At 40.3% G+C, this 25,163-nt stretch overlaps 1 protein-coding gene across 3 annotated transcripts in view; it reads right to left on the bottom strand.

Annotated features, from left to right (window-relative positions):
- Window positions 1-19,044, bottom strand: part of DGUOK (deoxyguanosine kinase) — a 36,851-nt gene extending 17,807 nt beyond the window's left edge. Inside the window, exons 1-2 of one of the 3 annotated variants that reach the window (XM_006096779.3) lie at window positions 18,833-19,038; window positions 8,163-8,275 (exon numbers count right to left, since the gene is read on the bottom strand). In XM_006096779.3, coding sequence (XP_006096841.1) covers window positions 8,163-8,275; window positions 18,833-18,974 — 255 coding nt within the window. In that variant the 5' untranslated portion in view covers window positions 18,975-19,038. Of the gene's footprint in view, window positions 1-8,162; window positions 8,320-18,832 lie in introns of all 3 variants that reach the window. The other 2 variants (XM_023760641.1, XM_023760642.1) reach the window with 2 other exon arrangements.
- Window positions 19,045-25,163: the final 6,119 nt, after the last annotated feature.

The raw sequence follows: 25,163 nt of genomic DNA, 5'->3' as shown, positions 1-25,163 counted from the left end.
ATGTGAGAGCGCCCTGACCACCAGAGGCAGCTCCTGCATTGAGCGTCTGCCCCCTGGTGGTCAGTGTGTGTCATAGTGACCAGTCATTCCCAGTCCTTCTGCTGTTAGGATCAGTTTGCATATTACCCTTTTACTATATAGGATAGAGGCCTGGTGCACGGGTGGGGGCCAGCTGGTTTGCCCTGAAGGGTGTCCCGGATCAGGGTGGGGGTCCTGCTTGGGTGCCTGGCCAGCCTGGAGGAGGGGCTGAGGGCTGTTTTCAGGCTGGTCACACCCCCTTCAGGGTGGGGGTCCCCACTGGGGTGCCTGGCCAGTCTGGGTGAGGGGCTGAGGGCGTTTTCAGGCTGGAGGGTGACTGAAGCTCCCAACCTCTCCTATTTTTCTTTTTCTTTTTTTTATTCTGGGATTTATTTACCTTCTATGGCTGTCACTGGAACTGAGAGCCAGCTTTAGCTCTGAGGCTCGGCTCCAGCTCTGAGACCTCGGCTGCTGAAAGCAGGTATCTGGGTTTGTTTGGCTTCTATAATTGAAACCCTGCTGCAGCTCCAGCTCTGAGGCCCGGCTGGCTGAAAGCAGGTTTCTGGGGTTTGTTTAGCTTCTGTAATTGCAACATTGTTTCTTGGAGTGCAGCTCAGAGGCTGGTAGCGGCCGGCGGGGAACCTTAGCTTCCTCCATCACTGGAGCAAGCAAGCCTCCTGTTTGCTTCAGCTGCCTGGCTGCTGGCCATCTTGGTTGGCAGTTAATTTGCATATCGCCCTGATTAGCCAATGGGAAGCATGTCGGAGGTACAGTTAATTACCATGTTTGTCTATTATTAGATAGGATATATATATATAATCTTGCATACACACCACACACACACAATACACACACACACACACACACACACACACACACACACACACACCTGGACCTATCCTGGCAAAACGTCAACAATTCATAAAAACAAACAAAAAAATCTAAAAAGAAAGATATTTTTAGACAATCACTCAAAAATTATTCCACCCACATACCTTTTTTAAAAAAACAAAACAAAACTTTCTCTGAAATATATTTAATTAAAACATTAAAACCAATTAAAACATTAATCAAAATAAAGATTTAAGAAATGGGAGGATGTGATAATGAGAAAACAGTGGTCAATGATCAACTGCTAGAGCAGAGTTAAGTATAAAGTAACTATTTTTAATGTGGTTTTAAAGTTTAATGCCAGTTTCTACTGTTAAAAGAGAAATTTCACAACGTAAAAACATTCTGGAGCTCTAAAATTTCAGCTGATTTCAATATACCTGATGGATAGAGCATGGAGAAAACAGTAATAAAAAAGTAGTAGAGCCTAGGCATCTACTAGGTGGCTGAGTGGTTGAGCATTGACCTATGAACCAGGAGATTGTTTGATTCCTCATCAGGGCACATGCCCGGGTTGTGGGCTCGATCCCTAGTAGGGGACATGCAGGAAGCAGCCGATCAATGATTACCTCTCATTATTGATGTTTCTATCTCTCTCCCCCTCTCTGAAATCAATTTAAAAAAATTTTTTTTGAAGTAGTAGAGGTTTAGGTTTTCTTTTCTTTCACGGAGACTCCATTACCATTGATAGGTAGGTTTAAACATGTATATATTTAAAATATAAATGTTCATGGCAGAATAAAAACAGTAAATTTGCAATATAAGTGAAGGGAAGAAAAATGAAAGAAAACTTCAAATATAGCAAAAAAAAAAAAAAAAAAGGAGATGAAAGCACAACATAAGGTGGCGGAAATAAGACATAATCATAATAAAAGAGAAAATTTCCCAGGAAAGGCAAACTCTGAGATTGGGTAAGAACTAAAAATCCTGTTCATAAAAGAAATACCTAAAACAAGAAAAACCTAAATTAAGATGACAAATTGGTTAAAGACAAATGGACAGAAAAATCCACTAAGTAGATGCAAATAAAAAGAAAGATGTGGCAAAATTGTACTAAGAAAAAAGCATTAGCCCGGCTGGGTTGAGTGTCAACCCATGAAACAGGCAATTGCGGTTCAATTCCCACATGCCCAAGTTGTGGGCTCGATCCCCAGTACAGTAGGGGGTGTGCAGGGGATAGCTGGTAATTCTCTCTCATCATTTGATGTTTCTCTCTCTCTGAATCAATAAAAACATTTAAAAAAGAAAAAAGCATTAAATGCCAGAAGAGGTTTTTAAATACTAATAAACCAGTAAAGACTCCACAAAGAAGTCATGAATCTTTTTACATGGAATGATAAAGCATTGAAATATATAAATATAGAGCAAAGACAATTAAAAATATGAGAAATGGACAAAACACAATAAAAGCACAAAGCTTTAAATAATATATTTCTCTCAGAATATAAAAAGTAGATCCCAAAAATGAGAACATGGAGAACAAAACTCGAAATCATCTTTTTTCACATATCTGAAACTGGGATGAATCTTACAATGTTCACTAAATTAAACTTAATAGATATTTTAATCATTCCATAGAAGGGTTATTAAATTCATTGTGTCTTATGATCAATGGCATCTTAGAATTTACAAAATATGTCACATCAAACTCTATACCTTACAGATAATACACATTCTTCTTACAAGTTCATGGCACATTTATGAAAATTGCTCATACATAAAAACTGATCATACATAAACCATAAAGAAAATCTAAGTAATTCCCTCAATTAGAAACTATATAAGCCACATTTTCTAACCATAACAAAATTAGAATAGCAAAAGAATGCTCACACAAAATCTACTCAGAAAATGTAAAATATTTTTAAAATAATTCTTGGACAAAAAATAAGTCAAAACTACAATTATAAACTCTAGAAATTTCAGTTTAAATCTTGTATGTCAAAATCTAGAAGATAGGGCCAAAGTTTATCCCATGAAAATATTTCCAGTTGCAACTGCTTTTATTATTAAAGCAGAAAAAAAGGAAAAGTACACAAACTAATCATTCAAACCAAAGAACTTTAAAAATGCAGGAAATTCTGAGAAAGAAACAAATAAATTTAAAGGTAAAAACAATACTATAAGCCCCTATAGAATTAAAAAATAAAACCCATTAATTAGGTCTTTATAAAACAAGGCAAACACAAAATCTATCAAATCTATCCCTCCCCAAAAATTCAAATAAGCAACATTAGACAAAAGTAATTCTAGATTCAGAAGAGTTTAAAGTATAAAAGAATACATGTACTAATTTTACTGTATTAAATTTGAAAATCTCAATACAAGACAATAGTATGGTGGTTACCAGTATGTTGATTCTTCTAATCCAGGGGTGGGCAACCCCTGGCACGCATGCCAAACATGGCACGCCAGTAACTTTCGCTGGCACGCGAAACCCTCTCTTATAATCTTCCATTTACAATTTTTTCTTAATATCGACTTTATTTTTCAGATAAATTCAGTGTAGGTGCATCTTAGATAAATAAATAATTTTACATAACAAGTTATCTTAAAGACCATAGACATGGATTGACAAGAGAGGGGAAGAGCAATTTCTATGCCTCTGCCTTAACTCTCCCTGCCTTCCTAGATCCGACCAGTGTTGGTTTCATCCACATACGCTTGTGAATCTTTGTTCTCAGTGATGAATTTTGTTAAGTCTCATAACAGGAGTAATCTGACGGATGAAAGTAGTAGTTCGTGCATATCTCTGAAGGTCATGAAACATAAACCTGATGTAAAATCTGTCATCAGTGATGCAGCAGCAAAAGTCCCACTGATAATATCAAACGGAGTCATAAAGTTTTCTGTCGGACTATCAGTGTACATGTATATATTAAAAAATAAATGTACTTTTCATCACCATATGCTGTGTTTTTGTCGCACGAATGAATTTTATTATTTCTTCAAGGTTCTTCACATACGTACACCTTAAGAGATATCACGTAGGCGTAACATGTTCTCAAAAAATTAGGGTTGGCACGCCGAAGAATTTTGAGTCAGAGATTTTGCTGGTTTTGGCACGCACTCACAAAAAGGTTGCCCACCCCTGTTCTAATAAATGAACATGGAATATCTTTCTATTTCATTGTGTCTTTTTCTATCTCTCTTAATACTGCTTAGTAGTTTTCAGTATACTATAGGTCCTTCACATTTTTTTGTTAATTTTATTCCTGGGCATTTTATTCTTTTTGTTGCAATTGCAAAAGGAATTGTTGTTTTCATTTCTTTTCTGAAATTTCATTGTTAGTATATAGGAATGCAGCAGAAATAAAACCACATGTATATGGGCAAATCATTTTTGACAAAGAAGCCATTACAAAAATGTAAAGATCTTGATAAGGAAAAAAACTCCAAGAGGTTTGAATAGGGAATTCCTACAGAATACTGATAAATGGCCAATAAACATAAAAAGATGTTTAGTTTATTGGTGCAAATTGTTATAAAGGAGAAAAGAAAGCCTCGTTAATAAATGGTACTGGAAAAATGGGAAAGCCACGTGCAAAAGAATGAATATAGACTACAGTTTGTCCCCATGTACAAAAATTAATTCAAAATTCATAAAAGACCTAAATGTAAGATCTGAAACAATAAATTACATAGAAGAAAACATAGGTACTAAACTTATGGACCTTGGTCTTAGAGGAGATTTTTTGAATTTGACCCCAAATGCAAGGGAAGTAAAGGCAAAAATAAATGAATGGGACTATATCAAACTATTTCAAAACATTTATTTGCAAATATATATGCACCTCATTGAAGCATTATTCATGGTGGCCAAGACATGGAAACAACCAAGTGTCCTTCAATAGATGATTGGATAAAGAAGATATGGTGCATGTATACAATGGAATACTACTCAGCCATAAGATGAAATACTGCCATTTTCGAAAACATGGATGGACCTTGAGAATATTATGCTAAGTGAAATAAATCAGTCAGAAAAAGCTAAGAGGCATATGATTTTATGCATATGTGGAATATAAAACTCACAGACACAGACAACAGTATGGTAGTTACCGGAGGGAAGCGGGGTGGGGGAGTAGTGTAAAGGGAGCCAAATATATGGTGATGAAGATTATCTTACTTTGGGTGATGGGTACATAATGATATAGATCATGTATCACAGAAATGTACACTTGAAACCTGTATGATCTTATTAACCAATGTAACCCCAATAAATTTAATTAATTAAAATAATAAATAAAAAAGCAATAGGTTAAAAAAGATGATGGGAAAACAGATCCCAGTCACAATAACAACAAAATGTATAACCACTTAGGCATAAACTAAACAAGGATACTACTGGGACAAGTAAATTCTATTTGGAGAAAATTAGATTCCTATAACTTCTGTTTTTGTTTTTTGAAGATCTAATTGGCTTTATTAGCAATCATGAATCAGGCAGCATCCCATGTAACAAGTGGAAGGGCACTCCCTAGACTCGTATAACTTTAAAAATAAACATAAAGAGGAAAACCAAAAAAGCAAGAGTAAGAAATATAGGTGCATTTGTTATAATCTTGGTCTGTGAGAGTTCTTTCTAAACTTTAACATCAAAGGCAGCAACTACGAAGAAAAAGACAGATTTGAGTACATAAAAACTTATAAGTATTATACTTAAAAATACATCACATATAAAGATTTAAAAAATGTCAAACTAGGGAAAGTAGCAGTATATAACAATTAAGATACTTAAGATATGATAAGTTCTTAGGAAAGCCATTATAAAACTGTAAAGATCTCGATAAGGAAAAAAAACAACCCAAAGAGGCTTAAATAGGGAATTCACTAAAGAACAGCTGATAAACATAAAAAGATGTTTAGTTCATTTGTAATCAAAGAAATGTAAAATAAAACAACACACCGTTTTATTGCCACGCTCATTAGCGAAGATGAAAAAGAATAATATCCAGTGTTGCAGAAAGCATGAGGAAACTGATACAACTTTTCTGAAGAAAAATTTTGGAAATTGTAACAAAAGTGTCAACAAGATGGATAATTTTTGTATATCAAAATGAAATTGGTACTTTTCTGACAGGAAATTTTGGAAATTATAACAAAAGTATCAACAAAATGCATAATTTTTGTATATCAAAATTCCAGTTCTAGATTATCCTAAGAAAATACAACGAGGCACAAAATTTAGCTATTAAAAAGAATAAAGATGTAGCTACAAGGCTATTCATCTCTGTAACACTTATAATAGGGAGAAATAATAAAACTAAATATTAAAGAAAGACCAGATAAGTAAATAATAGAATATATTATGCAGTATATGCCACCATTAAAATGACATTACCATGAAAGGAAGACCTTGTATATAGTGATGTGCAGGTGACAATCACAATTTTTGTTTAAAAAGAGTAAATGCATATGTTTTATATATTTATGTAAGTATATGTAAATATATGCATTTTCTCTGTAGAAAAAAATCGAAAAGGACAAAATGTTAATTTTACCTCTGGATAATGGCATTATATGGGAGTATTCATTATCTATTGCTGCATAACAAATTATGCCAAAATTTAGTGGTTTAAACAAAAACATTCATTATCTCAGTTTCTGTGGGCAAGGAATTTGGGACCCAGCTCAGCTGGGTGGTTCTGCCTCAGGGTTTCTCATGAGGTTTAGAATGGATGCTGGCAGAGGCTACAGTCATCTAAGACCTGACTAGGGCTGAAGGATCTACTTCCAAGAAGGTTCACTCAATAAAGCTGTTGTCAGGATTCAGTTCCTTGCTTTGTGGGCCTCTTCACAAGAGGGTATGTGTCATGACATGGTAGCTGGCTGGATGCATCCCCAGAGCCAAAAGTGATTAAGAGAGAACAAGACTAAAGAGACAATGTCTCTTATGGCTTACTGCAGAAATCATACTGTTATTCATGCTACATTCTAGTCATTAGAAACAAGTTATTAAGTCTAGTCCACACTAAAGGAGGGAGTTAAGATTCATGTCTTGAAGGGAAGGGTATCAAACAATGTGTGGACATATTTTTAAATCCCACAATAGGTGACCTGTGGCATACTCAGAAAAAGACACATAATTTATTTTCTAAATGGAAGTTAATTTCACAAACACAAATACACAACACAAAAAGACAATTTAAAAAACAAATATTCTCATTAAGCACAATGTGCCTGCCAAAAAAAAGGTAACACAATCCTTGAGTTGGAATAATGGCACCCAGAACAAGTTCTATGATATTGTAGACCATTTAGATTATATCCAGAATGTCCTGTTCAGCTCTGAGTACCACTCTTAGTAAATTCTCGGTGGAAAACTAACAAACTGGAGCTCATCACCTAGACAAAGTTACTTCAGAATGAGGAATAGTCTGGAAGAAAATGGTATTTGGCTTGAAAGAGACAAGAATTGAAGGGGAGAAAGAGCAGGCAAATCATTGCCTTCAACTATATGAAGGGTTGGCACGTAGAAAAGTTAAAAAGAACTTAAGAGGCAGAACTTGAACCAATGACTCAGAGTCACAGGTATGCAAAGTGGTTCATACAAGAACTTTCTAACAGTTGTTAAAAACCAGTGGATGTTCCCATTGGCTGCAGGGGTCTGTGGCAATTGAGCGTGGTGCTGCCACGCCCTCGCTACCTCTAAGGTTCATGTCCAAACGTCTATTTCCTTACTCACACCGAGTGAGGTGTGAAACCAACGTTATAGCTTTTCCGAAAGCAGTAGACCTAATACAAAGGCCTAAGCCACGAGGCATCAATGAAATGTACAGTGCTTGGCCTAACATAATGGAGCGCCTGGTACACAGTATGTGATTTATACATGTGAGTTATATCTGCATTCATTCAAAATGTGACACGGTGCTCTCTAAGGTCCTTTCCAATTTTTAAGACTTCATAATTAAGTTAAAATCACTATAATTAACTATTAATCCTGATGGTCAGCTTCAGTAATATATTTAAGGGTAGGAATGACAAAATTAATCTTCAAAGCCAGAAGAGCTGGACATGCTTTGGGAACCCACACAGAACAGAAAGCAGTCACTTATGCAGACATGTAAAAACCACAAAAATCAAAGCTACACATATTCAAACAAGTCATATCTTCTCTGGTATGCTTTCTGAAAGGAAGATATTTTAAAAAGGAGACTCAAACTGGGCTACTTCACCTACGCAGAGCAAATTAGATTATTACGATTAGTTACTCACCCATGCCTGCCACCTATGCACAACTGAAAACTTACTTTTTGCGGGCCAGCTGCCTGGACATTCTGCCATGATGCTACAGGTTCTGTAGCTACGTGCCACTCTGAGTACCTTTTCGTGAGTAACTTCACAAAGCTGGACTTTCCCACAGCTGCAATGCAAACAGCATGTATTGGGACACTTCCCAAACCAGGGCTGAAGGAAAAGGCGGCTATTAAATTCTGCCCAATTTAAGGGAACAATTGCCAGTTTTTCTAATTTCAAAATTCAACAGCAGCCTTACAACTGTCAGACTGACAATGGGTCAAGGCCACCCTAACCACAGTCACCACAATATTTTGTTTTTGTTAATCCCCACCTGAGGATATTTTTCCATTGTTTTTTTGGGAGAGTGGAAGAGAGAGGGAAAGACAGAGAGAAACACATCAATTGGTTACCTCCTGCACGGGCCCTAGGCCCAGGCCAGGGAGGAGCCTGCAACCAAGGTATGTGGTACGTGCCCTTGACCGGAATCGAACCTGGGAACCTTTGGTCCACAGGCCAAGGCTCTATCCACTGAGCCAAACCGGCTAGGGCCAGAGTCACCATAATGAATGCAGGCAACAGGGAGGAAAAATACCCCTAACATTTGATTTGAAGTTTTACTGTCCCAATCTCCCAGAAGCAAAAAGTATCTAATAAGAGTTAAAAATGTAACAGACTGTCAAAAGCTGATGAAATCAGCTGTTGTAAAGCTTCAATCACAGTCCTATTTATTCTGTGAAAGTGTAAAAATTGCAAGTTTTCCAGAATAATTTATGACCCTTATTCATTCAACAAATGTGACGAATGCTCAGGACTGTCTGACACTGCGGGTATAATGATAAACACAGGATGGACTTTGCCCTCACAGAGCTTGTATGGAGATAGATACTAAACAAACACTCAAGGAACTAATAACAAAGTGTGTTAAGTGCTAGATAAGAAAAATGCAGGAGGCGCTAATATAGCTCAGGAGGTCAGGGAAGGCTCTGAAAAGCATCTGAGGTAAAACCTGAAAGACAAGGAGTTAGCCAGAACAAGGGTAGGGGACCGGTAACCTAAGCAGAGAGAGCAGCATGGGAAAAGAGAAAGAACTAGGCGTATAGCAAGACAGAAGAGAAGTCTATGTGTGACCTTGAAGAAGCCAGAGCAGTGATAGTGTGATGAAATGAGGGAGAAGTGTGACTCAAGATATGTGTGTGGAGAGGCGAAAGGCAGGCTGGGGCGAGGTCATGTAGGGCCTGGGCCATCGTAAGAAATTTGAATCTATTCTAAAGATAATGGGAAGTCAATGATGATGGGTTTTAAGCAGGGAAATGTCAAATTTCCAGACACCTCTCTGGCCTCAGCTTCCCGTTAGCCATCCTGAGCTCCCTCTGGACCAAACTCCTTACAACTCCAATCATGCCATGTTCTCTGCAGATGTGACCATACATATGCTTTCCCATTTCCTGGTACACTTCCTCCCCTCAGTACTACAACATTCAAATCTTTTCCCATTTACACCAAGGTCCGGCCTGCACCTTCCTGAGCTCCAGAATTCACTGTCTAAGAGCCCTCCAGACATCTTTATTGGATGGCCCACAAACACCTCACAGTCAACATACTACCTAAATGACCTCATCATCTTCACCACCAAACTGACTTCTTTTCTATTCCACACCTCAAGTATGGCAGCACCAACCACTCACTGTCAGAACTTCCTCCTCTGCCCAACCTCAAGGGGACACCTTTTAATTTCCCCCATCTGTCCTTTTCTCTCTATTCCCATCTCCTGCTCAAGACCAGGCTCTCAACATTTCTTGCCTCTCCAACTCTGGCCTTGCCCTCTTCAGTCCATCATTCATACCGTAGCCACAGTGAACACAGAATAACATTGACAGCTCCATGGTGCCTTCATGACAAAACCCAAACCCACAGCATGGCCTGGGAGACACATCATGAAACAGCCCCTGCAGACACCTCTCTGGCCTCAGCTTCCCGTTAGCCATCCTGAGCTCCCTCTGGACCAAACTCCTTACAACTCCAATCATGCCATGTTCTCTGCAGATGTGACCATACATATGCTTTCCCATTTCCTGGAACACTTCCTCCCCTCAGCTGCCTAACTCCAACTCAATCTGCAAGAATCTGCTTAGATTTAACTCCTGTGTGAAGCCTTTCTGGCCCTGACACCCCTAAACTGAATTAGCTAATCCTCCTTTGTGCTTGCCCTGGCATGCTGGGTAAGGCTCCATTACTGACATTGTAATTGCATTTCTCCAGGTAGAAGATGGGGCTCCTCCGGGGCAGGAACCAAAGCCTAGCCTAATGAGCTGATTGAATGAATAAAACACTTTAAACATTATTAATTTTAGCTCCCTCTAAAACCCACATTTGTTAAAAATAAAAAAAACCTTAAGAGTGCTTTTGGAACTTAACCTCCTCTACTGAAGTTGATCTTTCTCAAGTGACTTCTACCCTTAGGAAAAATCCAAATGGAACCCAGAGAAAAGAGGAAGATGCCCTTCTAGTCAATTTTATCAGCCACTCACGGCTACTGACAGGAGCGAAGAGATGTCTCAGCAGAAGAGCCCACACATCCAATGTGACATTTATTACACCCCACTCCACTTCTCTCTGAACACACAGGGCAGGAACAAACACTATGAATCTATGCATTTTGTACAGTCATGCTCCTCTCTCAGCCCCGTCACCACTTTTGCACATTTACTCAGCCTCTGCTCTTCCCACACATCAGTGAATAACCAGTGTCTAAATCCTCTCCCTTACCAAGTCTAAGGTCCCACCTCTTCCATAAGCTCAGGACTTCTCTAACTCACACCAAATTCCTACCACACTGGGGCAGTTGAGTCAAACAAAAAATACATAGATTCCGAAACTACATACTAAACTACTAAATACAACTTTCTGTGCTTGCCATGGAGCACTTAAGAGTGGCAGGAATTACAAATTGGTTGAGTTTGATATTATCAGATACTTGCCTGCCCCGAGTAGCCCCTATTTTAAAATATCTGGCAAAGATGATCAACATTTAGATTGCAAGTTGTTGATTAAATCTGAAACATGGTCTCTGCTATTCAGCTGAAAAGCTATTTTAATTAATATGAAAGATGAAGGTACTTGTTAGCTGGGTGACACTGAGTGATTGTTAGAATTACTTAAATTTTTTTTAAAGTTAAAAACAATTACGTAAGAAACTGCTGTCTATGGAAAGAAAGAGCCCTATGGGCCAGGGAGTGCCAACTTTACCTCCCAGATCAGACACTATTAGTTCATTTAAAAGCAGTCAGACACAAAATAAATAAATAAATTAATTAATAATAATAAAAAAGCAGTCAGGACTTTCAGAAACCGATTCATGCCATTTAAACACACAAAACCCGGAATGCCAACAAATTAGATGTAATGGGAAATACACAGTTCCAATTACTGGAACAATCACAGCAGGGCAACACCTCCACCCTGCGCTCTATTCTCCACTCCAAAGCTTCTGGAAAGCCCATTTAGTAATCAGAAGCTGGTTTCAGCAAAGAAAGACAGGTCCTAAGAGTTGTGCCATCCATGTTGCTGTAGGGCTTGGAGAACCTGGGTCATTTACCACAGGGCACTAGTCCTTAACCTGCATTATAAAGGAACTCGCTGTGCTAGGCACCACCCACTGATATGGAAAAATTAATTTAAAAAAATAATTAAAGGTTACATTTTTATATTAAAACCAGACACAGCATAATTATTTTTAGTGCTGTGATACCTGACACTAATAGTTTCTTCTTCCTGCTTGGGTTTTGATTTTTTTTAAGATAAATGTTTTAAAGTGTTCCCAGGGGCTTCCCAATGGTACTGGCTGGCTCTCCACGGCTACACTGCCCTGCTCCTAGTGACCAGAACCCTTGTGTCTACGGAAAGCCACTCTTCTTCATGCAGCACTGGACCAACTGACAAATTCCTTTCTTTCTTTGGTCTCTATGCAGAGCATCAGCCTTTTATGATATCATTATCATAATTTAGTTATATCCCAGCTTAACTGTTACCATTCAAAATATTTTAATATTACATTTGGGAGGTATCAGATCTCAGTATCAAACCTTTCCTGAGAGTCTTGGATATCCTTGTACTTTATTATATGTGCCATGACTTGAAAAGGGGTGGGAGCTATTTTCTTAGAGTATATTACTTCAACATGTTGATTTTTATTGGCACCAGGATTGTCATTTCACAAGCTGGACCAGAGTTCTATTATTAATGTTCATCTTATTCCTAAGTCATGGTTATTTTCCTCCCACAAATTTTTCTATAAACTACATTGCCTGCTATAACTACATTATGCTAAAATCTAGTAGTAAGATAGTATCTGATGTAATGCCCGAAATATTATATTTTTTAAAATTTCATACAGTTGTATTTCATGGGAGACTCTTAAGTATATCATCACCTCCAAGCATTTTCTTCTCCAAAACAAAACGAAAAACACAGTAAAAAATCCATTTTAAAACTTTCTACCAAAAAGCAAACAATGGCAGTAAATATAAAACCATCTATCTTTAAACAAAAGTTCTTCAAAGAAAATTAAAGCCTTTATTTCAGGAACTTCATTTGATGCTGCATTCATTTACTCAGTCATTCAATCAAGAGATGTAGCTACTAAGTGGTAGGTACTATAACTAAAATGATAACCTAGGCTGAGACCCTGCTCTAAAGGAACTTTATCCATGATCACTATGTAGGTTCTGAGCCTATAGGCATTCTGGGGAAACTTCCAAAAAACCACTCAGCAGGCTTAAAAGAAATTCAGTACATTTTTGCCCTGATTCCTTTTATTTTCATGGTAAACGATGTTTACCATAAAGTTCCTCACAGCTTTCAAAGTACAACCCAAAATCTTCCATTCTGCCTGAGAACCTCACTGATCTGAAATGTCCTCCCCCCCACCCCATTTGCCCACTAGTTGATTCATCCTTTCACTGCTGCCTTCTCCTTGAACTTCTCCAGCTCCTTCACCTCTAGGCAGAGTTAATTACTGCCTGCTCTGGTTTACCAAGATATTACGCTGTAATTATTTGTGACTCATCACTCCAACCAGCTCACTTTTTGAAGACACAGACTCACCTATTCCCTTTACATCCTGAGTATCTAGCCAGGTACAAAGAATGGAGATGGATAGATGGAATGAAGTGAATCATATAAAACAGACTCCAATTTACAATGTATGGAATAAATAGGTCTTCTTTTCCCCTAGGATCCTTTGCCCAATTGTTTATACTCAATAAAAGTTAAAGATGTGCCCTGGCTGGTGGCTCGGTGGTTAGAGCACTGGCCCACACCGAAGGGTCTTGGGTTCAACTCCCAGTCAAGGGCATGGACCTGGGTTGCAGGTTCAATCCCTGCCGGGTCAGGGTACATATGGGAGGCAACCAATCAATGTCTCTCTCACATCAATGTTTTTCTCTCTCTTCCTTTTCCGTTTTCCCTTCCACTATCTCTAAAATCAATGGGGAAAAAAATATCCTTGGGTAAGGATTAACAACAGCAAAAAGTTAAAGATGCATATTGGTGATCTTAAATTACTAATCTTGAATGCCAGAGGAAACATGTTATTAGGAAAGCTTTATGTTCAAGTCTCTAGAATGCAAAAGTGTAAAACACTTCCCTCTTCTCTGGTAGGGTCTCTAAAATCAAAGTAAGAATAGCCTGAGATGACTCACAAATTTCAAATAGCACTCCTTTCTTCAATCTAGGTTTATAGTCATAAAATAACTGATATATTCAATATATCACTTTAGTGATGAATATATTTAAAAAGATACGCTAGCCCTAGCCACTTTGGGTGGATAGAGCATCAGCCTGCAGACCAAAGGATCCCGAGTTTAACTCCAGTTAAGGGCACATACCTTGGTTGCAGGCTCTTCCCTGGCCAGGGCCCTGGTCAGGGCGCATGAAGGAGGCAACCAATCAGTATATTTCTCTCAGATCAATATTTCTCTGTCTTTCCTTCTCTCTTCCACTCTCTCTAAAAATCAATGGAAAAATATCTTCAAGTGAGGATTAATAATAAAAAATTAATAAACAGGCTGGGTAGTTTCTTTTTTAAGGGATTTTAAGTATCAAGCTTTTTACTTTTTCTTTTTCTTTTTTTTTTAAATCCTCACCTGAGGATATGTTTTTATTGATTTTTTAGAGAGAGGAATGGAGGGAGATACAAACAGACAGATACCGGTTTGCTGTACACACCCTGACTAGGAATCGAGCCTGCAACCTTTCAGTGTATGACACAATGCTCTAACCAACTGATCCACCCAGACAGGGCCCAAGCTTTTCCCTGTCAATCACACATGGCATATGGCTTCACAACTCAAACTAGATGCCATTAATTGTTACTTTACTTATCTATTTCCCCTACACATGCTGCTGTCTACACCTGCAGGATCAGAATAACAAGACTTAGAGCAGCAGGCCTGTAAGAAAAGCCACTCGAAAGATATCTAACTTCATTTAAAACAGTTCACCTTGCCCTGTTCAGGTTTCCTGAATGGGTACTTTTTTTCTGATTTGTTTAAAGATGTCACCTGTGATAAAAAACCAAAAAATTATTTGATTTGATTATATGAGCAGTTTAAAATACTTCCTTTGTGGGTACCAATGACTAACTTCCATGTCAGGATTCATGCATCTGGTAAACACTGAATGAGCACAATGGATGAGGCAGGGGATTAGGTGCTCGTGACACAAAGATGAATAAGACACTAAGTGCCAACCCAGGGAAGATGTTGAATGCGCAAACAATCTCAACAGAACTCAAGTGCTACAGCAGTTGTGGGTACAAAATGTTTTGAAAGCACACAGAGGAGGCAGTGACTAATTCTGTCTGGAGAGAGTCATCAGTGTGGGGTGATGGAGAATAATGGGAGATACAACTAGGGAGAGCCGGACTAAAGAACCCTAATCACCTTCTCATTATTCACTTCCCTTGGGCAACTGCATTCACTTCCAAGGCTTCAACAAGCCCCCAGGTCAACAACCTCCATCTATGAAATCTCAGCTCCCATCTCTCTCTTGACTCCAGGCACATATTCTCATCTACCTCAGAACACCTATCTCTGTATGTCTCAGAGGTATCTCATATAAAAGACATCTATCTCTCTTACCTCCCCAGACTTCTTCCTTTATTCCCATCCTCAGTTTTCAGTCAGTGGCCAAATTATAAAACCTCATTGTCATCTTCTATGCCTCCTTAGCTCTCACCTCCAAGCGGCCATCAAGTCCTATCAATCCTACTTCCAAAATCTCTCTCAAACCATCACTTCTCTGTCCCTCCATTCCTTCTGTGCAGGCCTACAACTTTCCTCCCTCCAACTACTATGGTAGCCACAAAATTTATCTTCTCCAAACTGTTTCCATTTATCCATTCAACTGGATGCAAGGCATTGTGGGTACTGCAGCAAACAAGACATGCAAAGAATGTGCCTGACTTCCTATTTGCTCCTTCCAGCCAAATTTCTTTTTTAAATTAATCTGGCCTTGACACATACTAGCTTCAAGTCTTCAGTAGCCTCTCACTACCTAAAGGAGAAACTCCTAGCATGGACCACAAGGCTGTTCAAAAATCTGGCAAATCCTACCCCTCCAACCTCTTGTTCTGCCATCCTCTCACAGGCCCTTTAAACTCCAGGCACATCCAGCTACTTCCCTGTTATTAAAACCTCATGTTTCTTCAGGCTTTGCTTTAGCAAATGTTACTTCCTGTGGCTGGAACACTCTTTCCTCTTCTCCCCCTTGGGGATTCTTACCCCAGAGATTCCAAATTTCCCTGCCCAAACGTGGCACTCATCACATGGTATATAAATCATGTTTAAAAGGCTGCTTCTTCCACTTGGCTGTGAGCTCCTTACAAGACAGGAGCTGTATCACACATGAGTCCACCTTCACTGTAGACATTCAGTGACCTTTGGTTGCATGAAAAAGCAAGGAAGAAGCATAGCAATCTGGAAAGGTTAAGAGGCAAAGGTCAGGAAAATTGGGAAAGGCAGCTCACACCTAACCTGATGGCCTGTGCAAAGTACTTGCTTTGTGAAGTACTTTGTACCTCTCTGGGCTCTAAGGCTAGAGCTTCCTTTGGGGGCATGTTTCTCAAAGTACAAGACAAAACAGCTTTGTACACCATCAGGCAGACAAGCAGGACCCTCCCTTCTCATTCCTCTCAGTGTTTCTGATTTGACCGGAGAAACACACACAGCCATGGTGACTGGCCTCACTTTAAATTCATGACAACTAAGTCCAAGTGGGTCCTTAATGCTTCCCTGAAATTCTACATTTCTCCCTTTTACTCACTCAAGTCAGGACTCATTTAGTTGCCATGCTCCTCATTATTAGAAATCAACTGTGCTCCTAGTTAACACCAAACTTGCTCTTCTTGGTCTATAGATTCCACTCCTTCTTGCTTACTAACATCACTCCAGCAATTCTATCCTCTCTTCTGTTTCACCATTTTTGTCTCTCTCTTTGAGACTATTTCTAATTTCTCTTACAAAAACCAAAAAACAAAAACTGTCTCAAACCGTCTTTCCATTTCAGTTAGCACCCATGTCTTCCCTTTCTAGGAAAACTTCCAGACCATTGCTTACCTCGCTGTCTCCAATTCCTTACCTCCTATGCTCCTTGAACCTGCGCCAATCAGACTTTCACTCTTATTGCTCCCAACAGCTGTTCAAGTTCACCAAAGAGCTCTATTAAAGAGCATTGCACAGTTGATTTTTCTCTCCCCCAAAGAGGTTCTTTAGCTGGATCCCAAGATATCATTCTCTTTTGGTTTTTCAGTGGTCATTCCTTCTCAGTCTATTTTGCTAGTTCCTTCCCCCTCTCCTCAATCTCTTTAACATTTGCCCCAGGGGTTAGTCCTTTCCATCAACATACATAGACTCCTGGCTTTAAATACCATCTACATTTATAACTCCAGTCCAGGGAGACTGCACTCTGGGCTCATACATTCAATTGCCTATTCAACATCTCCACATCTCCACGTAGATATCTAATAACCATATAAAAACTAAAAACAAAATCTTGAAACCATCCCCTGCCGCAAATATGTTCTTCCCATTCTCCCCCATTTAAGAAAATTCAGAACTCCATCTTTCAAGTTACTCAGGTCAAAATGAATGGAGTCATTACTGACCCCTCTCTTTATCTCACTCCACATCTTTTAACAAATCTAGTTAGCTCTACCTTAAAATGTAACTAAAATCCAATCACTTCTCACCCTGGTCCAACTCACCGAAACTCATCACTGCAATAACTTCCTGACACATTCTACCTTCAACATACCTGTCAAAGTGATTTTATAATTTAAGTCAGATCATATCACTTGACTGATCATGAAACCTTCCAATAGTTTCCCATCATGGACTACAAGGCTTATAAACAATCTGGCCATCCCTTACCTTCTAACCTTATCACCTCCCTCTCCCTCTTGCTCACTCCATTCCTGCCACAATGGCTTCCCTCCTGTTCCCTGAATACATTTTCCATCTCAGGGCCTTTGCACTTGGTCTTCTCTCTGCCTGAAAAGTTCTTCTCCCAGTTCTCCACATGGATCACTCCCTCGCCTTCAGGTTTTTGCTCAAATGTCACCTTCCCCTGTCTTGATTACCCTATTTAAAATTGCAACTTCCCTCAATCCCTCATCCCTGAATTTTCTTCATCACACTCATTACTACCTAACATACGGTTTACTTTGCTTAATTTATTTTATTGTCTATCTCTCCCCACTTGAGAGCAGAGATATTTGTTCTGCTCTCTGCTGTAGCCTCAGGGCCAAGAACCCTGTTGGCCTGTGGATCTGGCTCAAAAGGTTATTTGTTGAATGAATAAAATGAGAAATTCTCAGTTTACTGCTAGCATGTCTTTTGACCCTCAACATTGCTAATCCTCTTTGAGAGTTCATCACCTTATCAGGTAAAAGTATAAAGTCAGAATTTAGTAACATTAAAATGTTTTGCTTGCATTTTCTTTTCAATTGCTTTTTATTTAAGACACGGGGTTTCTATTTGTTCTTGTAACAGTTTTTAACTTAATAGATGTTTTTAAGTTTAAAAAGCGAGTCTCTTCTAAGAAAGACATTAATAAATTATATTGGGACTAGCAAAGAAACATGACAAAAATAGTGCAAGTGGTATCTGAATGCCTGAAGTTTAAGAACTCTCTTAGGGTAGAGTAACCAGGTAAAGTAGTTATAGATAAATAATGAATGGTATTTTTAGTGTATGCCCCAAATATTGCATGGCACCCAACGGCACTAAGAAATTACTCATCTGAAATCCTGTTTTAAATGAGCATCCTTTTTCCTCCCCCTAAATCTGGCAACTCTCTTAGGACAAAGAAATCACACCAAGCGCCTTGACGCTTCCATTTAGATTTATCCATAACAAGCTGGTTGAACTCTTGTCCTACCAACAGACTGCGTGGCTTTTATGTCCCTGTGGGCGAGTACTGAGGAATGACGTCCTAAAAACCAGAGAGGGATGGATTCGCAGTGCATTTTGGGAGGGGAATGGTCCTCAGAACTGGCAGCCTCGCTGCACTGACCGGGGGAGAAGGGGGTAGGGAAGGGGTTCCGGGCCCAGCTCCCTTTCACAGCCTCTCAGACACCTGCTTAGCGGAGGCCAAGGCTTGGCAGCCCCTTTCCGGCCCTTACCAATGTTGCCTTCGATGGAGAGCCTTCGGGGCCCGTGCCCCGCGTGCAGGCCCTTGGAGGGGGGCACGCCCTGGAGGGGGCTCTGAGCCATGGAACTGGAGGGAGCTCGCAGCAGCCTTAGAAAGCGCCTGCCTGCGGCCATCCCACCCAGGATTCCGCAACCAGCACTTCCTCCAAGAGCACTTCCGCCAAGAGCACTTCCGCTCCCGGTACTGTCGTCCGCGCACAACAGCGCACCTCTGACGTCAGACCTCTGACGTCAGAGATCGCCCGGCAGGAAGTGGGCGTGGTTGAGCTGACTGAGAGGGTGGAGCCAAAGGGACCGCTCTCTTCTCGCGATGTTTGTCGAGAAGCGTTGTGAGAAAGTCAAGTTCGGTTTTGGGATGCGGGGAAGTTTGCTGATACCAAGGGCGTGATTAACCCCTTTGCATTTGCTCATTGGAAAACAACACTTTATTTTATTTTTTATTTTTTTAAAAATATATTTCATTGATTTTTTACAGAGAGGAAGGGAGAGAGATAGAGAGTTAGAAACATCGACGAGAGAGAAACATCGATCAGCTGCCTCCTGCACATCTCCCACTGGGGATGTGCCCGCAACCCAGGTACATGCCCTTGACCGGGATCGAACCCGGGACCCTTCAGTCCGCAGGCCGACGCTCCATCCACTGAGCCAAACCGGTTTCGGCGGAAAACAACACTTTAAAAGAGACATAACAATTCCAACGCCTTTGCATTTTTGTATAACTTAAAAATAATTTTCATAACAAAAGACAAATCAAAGTAACTGTAATTTTATTATTATTATTATTATTATTATTTAGTAATTGTAATTTTAAACGAGGTTTCTTTTTTCCAGGTGTTTGTGGTCTGGCTTTTATTCTAAAATGGGATGAAACTGGACGTTTTTAAGTAGGAAAATGATGCAATCTAATAATTTACACAAATTAACTTTTTCCCATTCCCTGTAACGCGGCAGCACAATGCTGGCCCTTTATGGAATAAATCAACAAATGAGTTCAACTACATCCCACCTCTTAACTTTGTCTCTTGAATAAATAAACGTTTGCTCAACCGATTGGCGTAGAAGCCAAAAATCCCATTAGGATAAAATGGGTAGAGGCTTGGAAGTGACTGGAACTGGTTTAAACTTGGTAGATTGGGTTCTGTGGGGGAGAACAACTGCGGGGTGGGGGTGGGAGTGGGGGTGAGGGGGTGACGTGCGGTGGGGGCGGGGAAGAGTGATGGGGATTCCGAATGGGATTTGTAAAAGGAAGAGCCGGGTACCGAGGGACTCACACGCTGGTGTATAAAACGCGTCCTGCTGTCGACGGAGAACTGCTTTGCAGGGGAGCGGGGACAGTTCTGAGCTGCTGCTCTGAGTGCGGCCCTGACTGGCTTCGTCCTGCCACCCCCAAACGTCCCAACGACCTCAGATTTATGGTTAGTCAGGGGGTGCTTCCACCTTCTGCGCTTTAACCTCGAGAGTCAACAGGCAACACCGCATTCAGGCAGCACTCTTGGAGGTGGAAGCTTTTAGGAAGCAGAGACCTGCTTGCAAGGGGGTGGGGAGGGTGGATGCCTGGGACACCTGTCTTGAGGCTGTTTTCATAGCAAGCACAAGCCCTTTTTCCTCTATTGATGTTTATATAATAGTTGAAGTGACGTTTGTATATTAAACATTTTTTAAAAATAGATTGTACATTTATTTAGGATAACCTGGGTGGAGTACTAATGAATATTGGAACAGCTAAAGTCTGATTCATCCCCACTCCCACAGCCACCTCTGTGTCAAATTATTACTTGCCCTGGCCAGTTTTGCTCAGTGGATAGAGCATTAGCCTGTGGATTGAAGGGCCCCAGGTTCTATTCAAGTCAAGGGCATGTACCTTGGTTGCAGGCTCAATGCAGGCTGGATCCCCTGGCCCTGGTCCGGGCATGTGCAGGAGACAACCAACCCATGTGTCTCTCACATCGATGTTTTTCTCTGTCTCTTCCCTTCCCTTCCACTCTCTAAAAATCAATAAAAAAAAATATCCTCGGGTGAGGATTATAAAAAAAAAAATAATAAATTACATTTCTTTGTCTAAGTGAACTCAGATTGGGAAAATATTCATCCAACAATGTTTGAGAGGGCCCGTGAGGTCTCGCTGCTTCATTGCCCTCAGAGTCTCTGTGAAGGCTAAAGGAGGAAGTTGTCAGCAGATTTATGTGCAGACAGGCAACTGACCTGCCCCTAAAAGTTGAAGCTCCTAAAAGTTATTATTTTAACAAAACGTTAGTGAAGTATAGTATGTAGTGAAGAAAAGAGCATGTATTGTAAGTTTACAGTTTAATGAAAATTTTCACAAAACTGAATATATCCTTGTTACTAGACTCAGATAAAGAAAGAGCGCATTACCAGCATCCCCAGAATCCATTTCTCATGCCAGTTACTACTCCCCCAAGGAAAACAATAGCCTGAGTTCTAACAGCAGACTTTAGTTTTGCCTGTTCTATATATAAATGAAATTATTTAGTAAGTACTAATTTCCTTCAACATAATATCTGTGAGATTGTAGCTGTAGTTCATTCGTTCTCAGTGCTGTGCAGTATTTCACTATCTCACTCCACCACAATGTATTTTATCCATTTTATTACTGATGGACATTTGAGAATTTCTAGAGTAGGGCTATTATGAATAGCATTACTATGAATGTTCTTGAATATGTGTTTTAGTAAAGTTAATTATGCAGTTCTCTTGGGTAGATACTTATGATACCAACTGCTATGTGATAGGCTATTTGCGTGTTCCGTTTTAGTAAATATTCCTAAATAATAAATAGGTACACAGTGTTTGACTGTACCTGTCGACACTGCCACCAGCAATAAGTGAGCACACACCCTGGTTATTCCACATTCTTACCAACAGTTGGTATTTTCGTGTGTGTTTTTTTCATTCTGTTGAATGTAATGGTGTCTTATTATAGTTTTACTTTGCATTTTCCTGATGACTAATGAAGTAAAACACCTTTTCATATGTTTATTTTAGAAACCTCTGTTGTGAAGGACCTGTTTAAGTTTTCTATGCCCATTTTTCTAATGGCTGTCTTTTACTTATTGTTATTGTTCATTATATATGTTGCATATGAGTCCTTTGTGAATATTTTCTCTCTGTTTCTTGCTCCTAAAAGCTCTCAGTTTTTTTATGTATAGTGTAATGTAAGAAACAAAAATGTCTTTTGCCTAAATTGCCTGTCAGTTATCTCAATTCTAGTGATGACTCTTCTATCCCCTTTATTTCTTTATGCTTGCTTTATTCTGTTATACCATGCATGAAAATTCAATATCTTTCTGGTCTTAATTCCAAATTCCCAGAAAAAAGGATCTGATGGGCCCAGCTGTGCCCAAAGATAGGGTCTCAGAGAACAAACATGAGTATTAGGTCCCCACCCTTGTGCACGAGGAAGGCCTATTAAAGGGATCGTTGTGAGCAAGGTCAACATCTAAAAAAGGTGATGATCAGTTCCTCCTAGAAGAGGTAAACAGGGGGTTTTCATCCCACCTTAGGTGTTGGCCAGAGACAGAAAGTAGTGGCATTTTGGTGAGCAGAATTATGTCCCAGTTGCCTGGAGGGATGAGGCCACTTTTTGCTCCTGGGTGATTGTCAGGTATCTGCTGGAGTTTATGAGTAAGAGTTCACTGCCCTACATAAACTCTAGCCACTCAGTATCCATTCCGTCATTCAATATTTACTGAGCATCTACTATGCACCATTCACTCTGCTTAGTCCTTGGGGTGCATTTCTGAAGGCATTACTATTTTCAAATGCTTTTTAAGTGCTATTGTGACAAATAAAATACTGACTCATATTACAAAAAGGCTTATGCAGCCATTAAAAATGGGGAGATAAATACACACAAATGTGACCCTGACTTTCTTCTTCTGCTTGGACATCCTGTCAGTTACATTCTTTCTACATCAAGGACATCTTGATGTGCTGGACTATGCTGACTCAAGTTGGTGAAGCTGGGAAGTACGCTCCTGGAATCCCCTCCTGACGGGGCTGTGAGTTAGAGTTGGCCAAAAGAGGACCTAGTGTGAGATTTGAAAAGCAATGGAAGCCTCAGCAACTCCTCTTGGGAGTTCTCCATAGTCAGATACTGTGACAGACAGATGTGCCCACAGATAGATACTAGCTAGTCCTCAAGGCTGCTGTGATTCCTCTGCAATTATCCCACAATTCCTTCTAGACCTTCTCTTCCTCAGCTTCTCCCACCTTTGGGTAGTCTCATTCCTAATAACTTCCTTCTTTCTGCAATGCGAATGGTGGCTCTGCTCCTCTGAGTGAACTCTGACTGATACACCTCATCACAGAGGGAGGCATATAGGGGGGTTTGGATTCAGACAGCCAGGGGAGAGGATTAAGAAAGCTAATCCATAGGCAGCTTTTAACACAAGGCATGTCACACAGCCACCCCCCAATAGGCAATGCCCTCAGTGCCTGGGACATAACTTCTATTTATCCTTGGTTGACTTCCTATTGGATTTCCACTCTCCTCAAGCCATTGTAATCAACCCACTGAAGAATTCTAGGACAGCACTTCTTAAAGTGGGGCAAGACTGGATGGGGAGGGAAGGGAATGATCAATTGGCCTTCCCTTCTTCCCCCATATGGAGACTCCAGCGTTGCCGTCTCTAGCAGGGAGTGTCAGTACTCCACATCTCCATGGGTCCCTGGCTGCGTGCATGTGCCCTCTAACCTCCTCCCTGTGATTTCTCTCCCAACAACCAGTGCTTGTGGCTTTTCTTTGCAGGACTGCCCTCAGCCTACTGGAGCCCTTTCCCTTCACAAGAGGAAAGCCTGGGACTTTATGTCCAGGGTGCGCCTACCCTGACAGGTGACTGTGAAAGCCCAGCTCATTGCCTGCAGTCAGGCTTAGATCCAGAGCTGTCTGGGGACCAGGCCAAAGCTATGCCTCAGAGGTCCCCTGCTTGGCTTCCTCCCCTTTCCTGTCCTGCCTCTTCCATCTGCTCAAGGGTTTCCCCTGCAAGCACTTCCTTAATAAATTATTTGCATGTGAGTCCTTATTTTAGGTTCTGCTTCTGGGAAACCCTAAGACATAAATCCTCTAGGGGGATTTTGAAAACATGGTTCTCCACCTCACCTCCAGAGGGCAAGTGCAGAGATGGTGGAGGAGGCATGTCTGAATTGAGGTCCCTGCACTTCTAATGGGGTCCAGTGTCTCCAAACAGGTATTTCTGGGAAGCTCGTGGGCCAGGTGAGATCTGCTCAGGAGCATCAGGCGTGGGGCTGGGATAGGTGGGGAGAGGGAAGTGTACACCCGGCAGAACTGAGGCTCTCGTTCTGCCATTAACTAGCTGGGTGATAGAGTTAACTAGTAAACTAGTTATAAAATGGGAATGATACTAGTACCTGCCTCATAGGGCTGTGGTGAGGGTTAAATGAGGAAATCCATGTAAAGCTAGCTCTTAAACTAGTGCCTAGCATATTGTAAACACTCAATCTATGTTAGCCATTATCCTTATCCCTTATTTTCTCATAGTACTTTATGGGTGCTTCTGTTTCACCTCAAATCATTATCTTATATGTTTGTGTCTGTCTCCCACTTTCTGCAATGAAACCCTGATGGGTAGGAATCATCTTTGTGGGGTATATAAACTTCATGTGGCCTTACCCAGAAATTGTAGATTTATTTACCAAAAATTCAGTAAATACTTGTGAAATTAAATAGAATTGACCGAGGGAGTGGGGAGCAAATGAGAGAGTGAGAACACGAGAGAAAGAAAGAGAGAGAGAGAGAGAGAGAGAGAGAGAGAGAGAGAGCGCACTACTTTCTTGATTAGTAGTTTGGGGCAAAATACAACCTAACCCTCAATGGCAAAAGATCTCACAGAGATTTTAAGCCCACTATAAACTTTCTTCACTTCAATTCAAATAACATTGTGTTTTTGGTCACATTATGTCACATCCTATAAGCCTGTATTTCTCTGCTCTTGTTCTCTGTGCATCACCCTTGGGTACAAGGACTCACATTTCTGAAAGCCCTTGTTTCTTACCCGCCCCCAACAAGTCATCCAGCCCTCATTCTTACTCATGTTCAAGGAAAAGGAATCAGAGTGGTGTAGCAGGAGTACTAACGCTAGAGTCAGCTACATTTGGATTTTAATCTTGGTTCTGATGATCTTCAACAAGTCCTGAACTTCTCTGAGCCTCCGTTTCTTCATCTGTAATATGGAGGCAATAATAGTACCTATCTCACAGGGTTATGTGTGAATTAGAAGAAAACGTGAAAAGCCCTCCCACGGTGTGCGGGGTTGGAGGGGGCGG

This window comes from Myotis lucifugus, unplaced genomic scaffold (assembly GCF_000147115.1).
Source record: "Myotis lucifugus unplaced genomic scaffold, Myoluc2.0 scaffold_186, whole genome shotgun sequence".
NCBI classification, from domain to species: domain Eukaryota; kingdom Metazoa; phylum Chordata; class Mammalia; order Chiroptera; family Vespertilionidae; genus Myotis; species Myotis lucifugus.
This window is presented reverse-complemented; position numbering and strand designations above follow the sequence as displayed.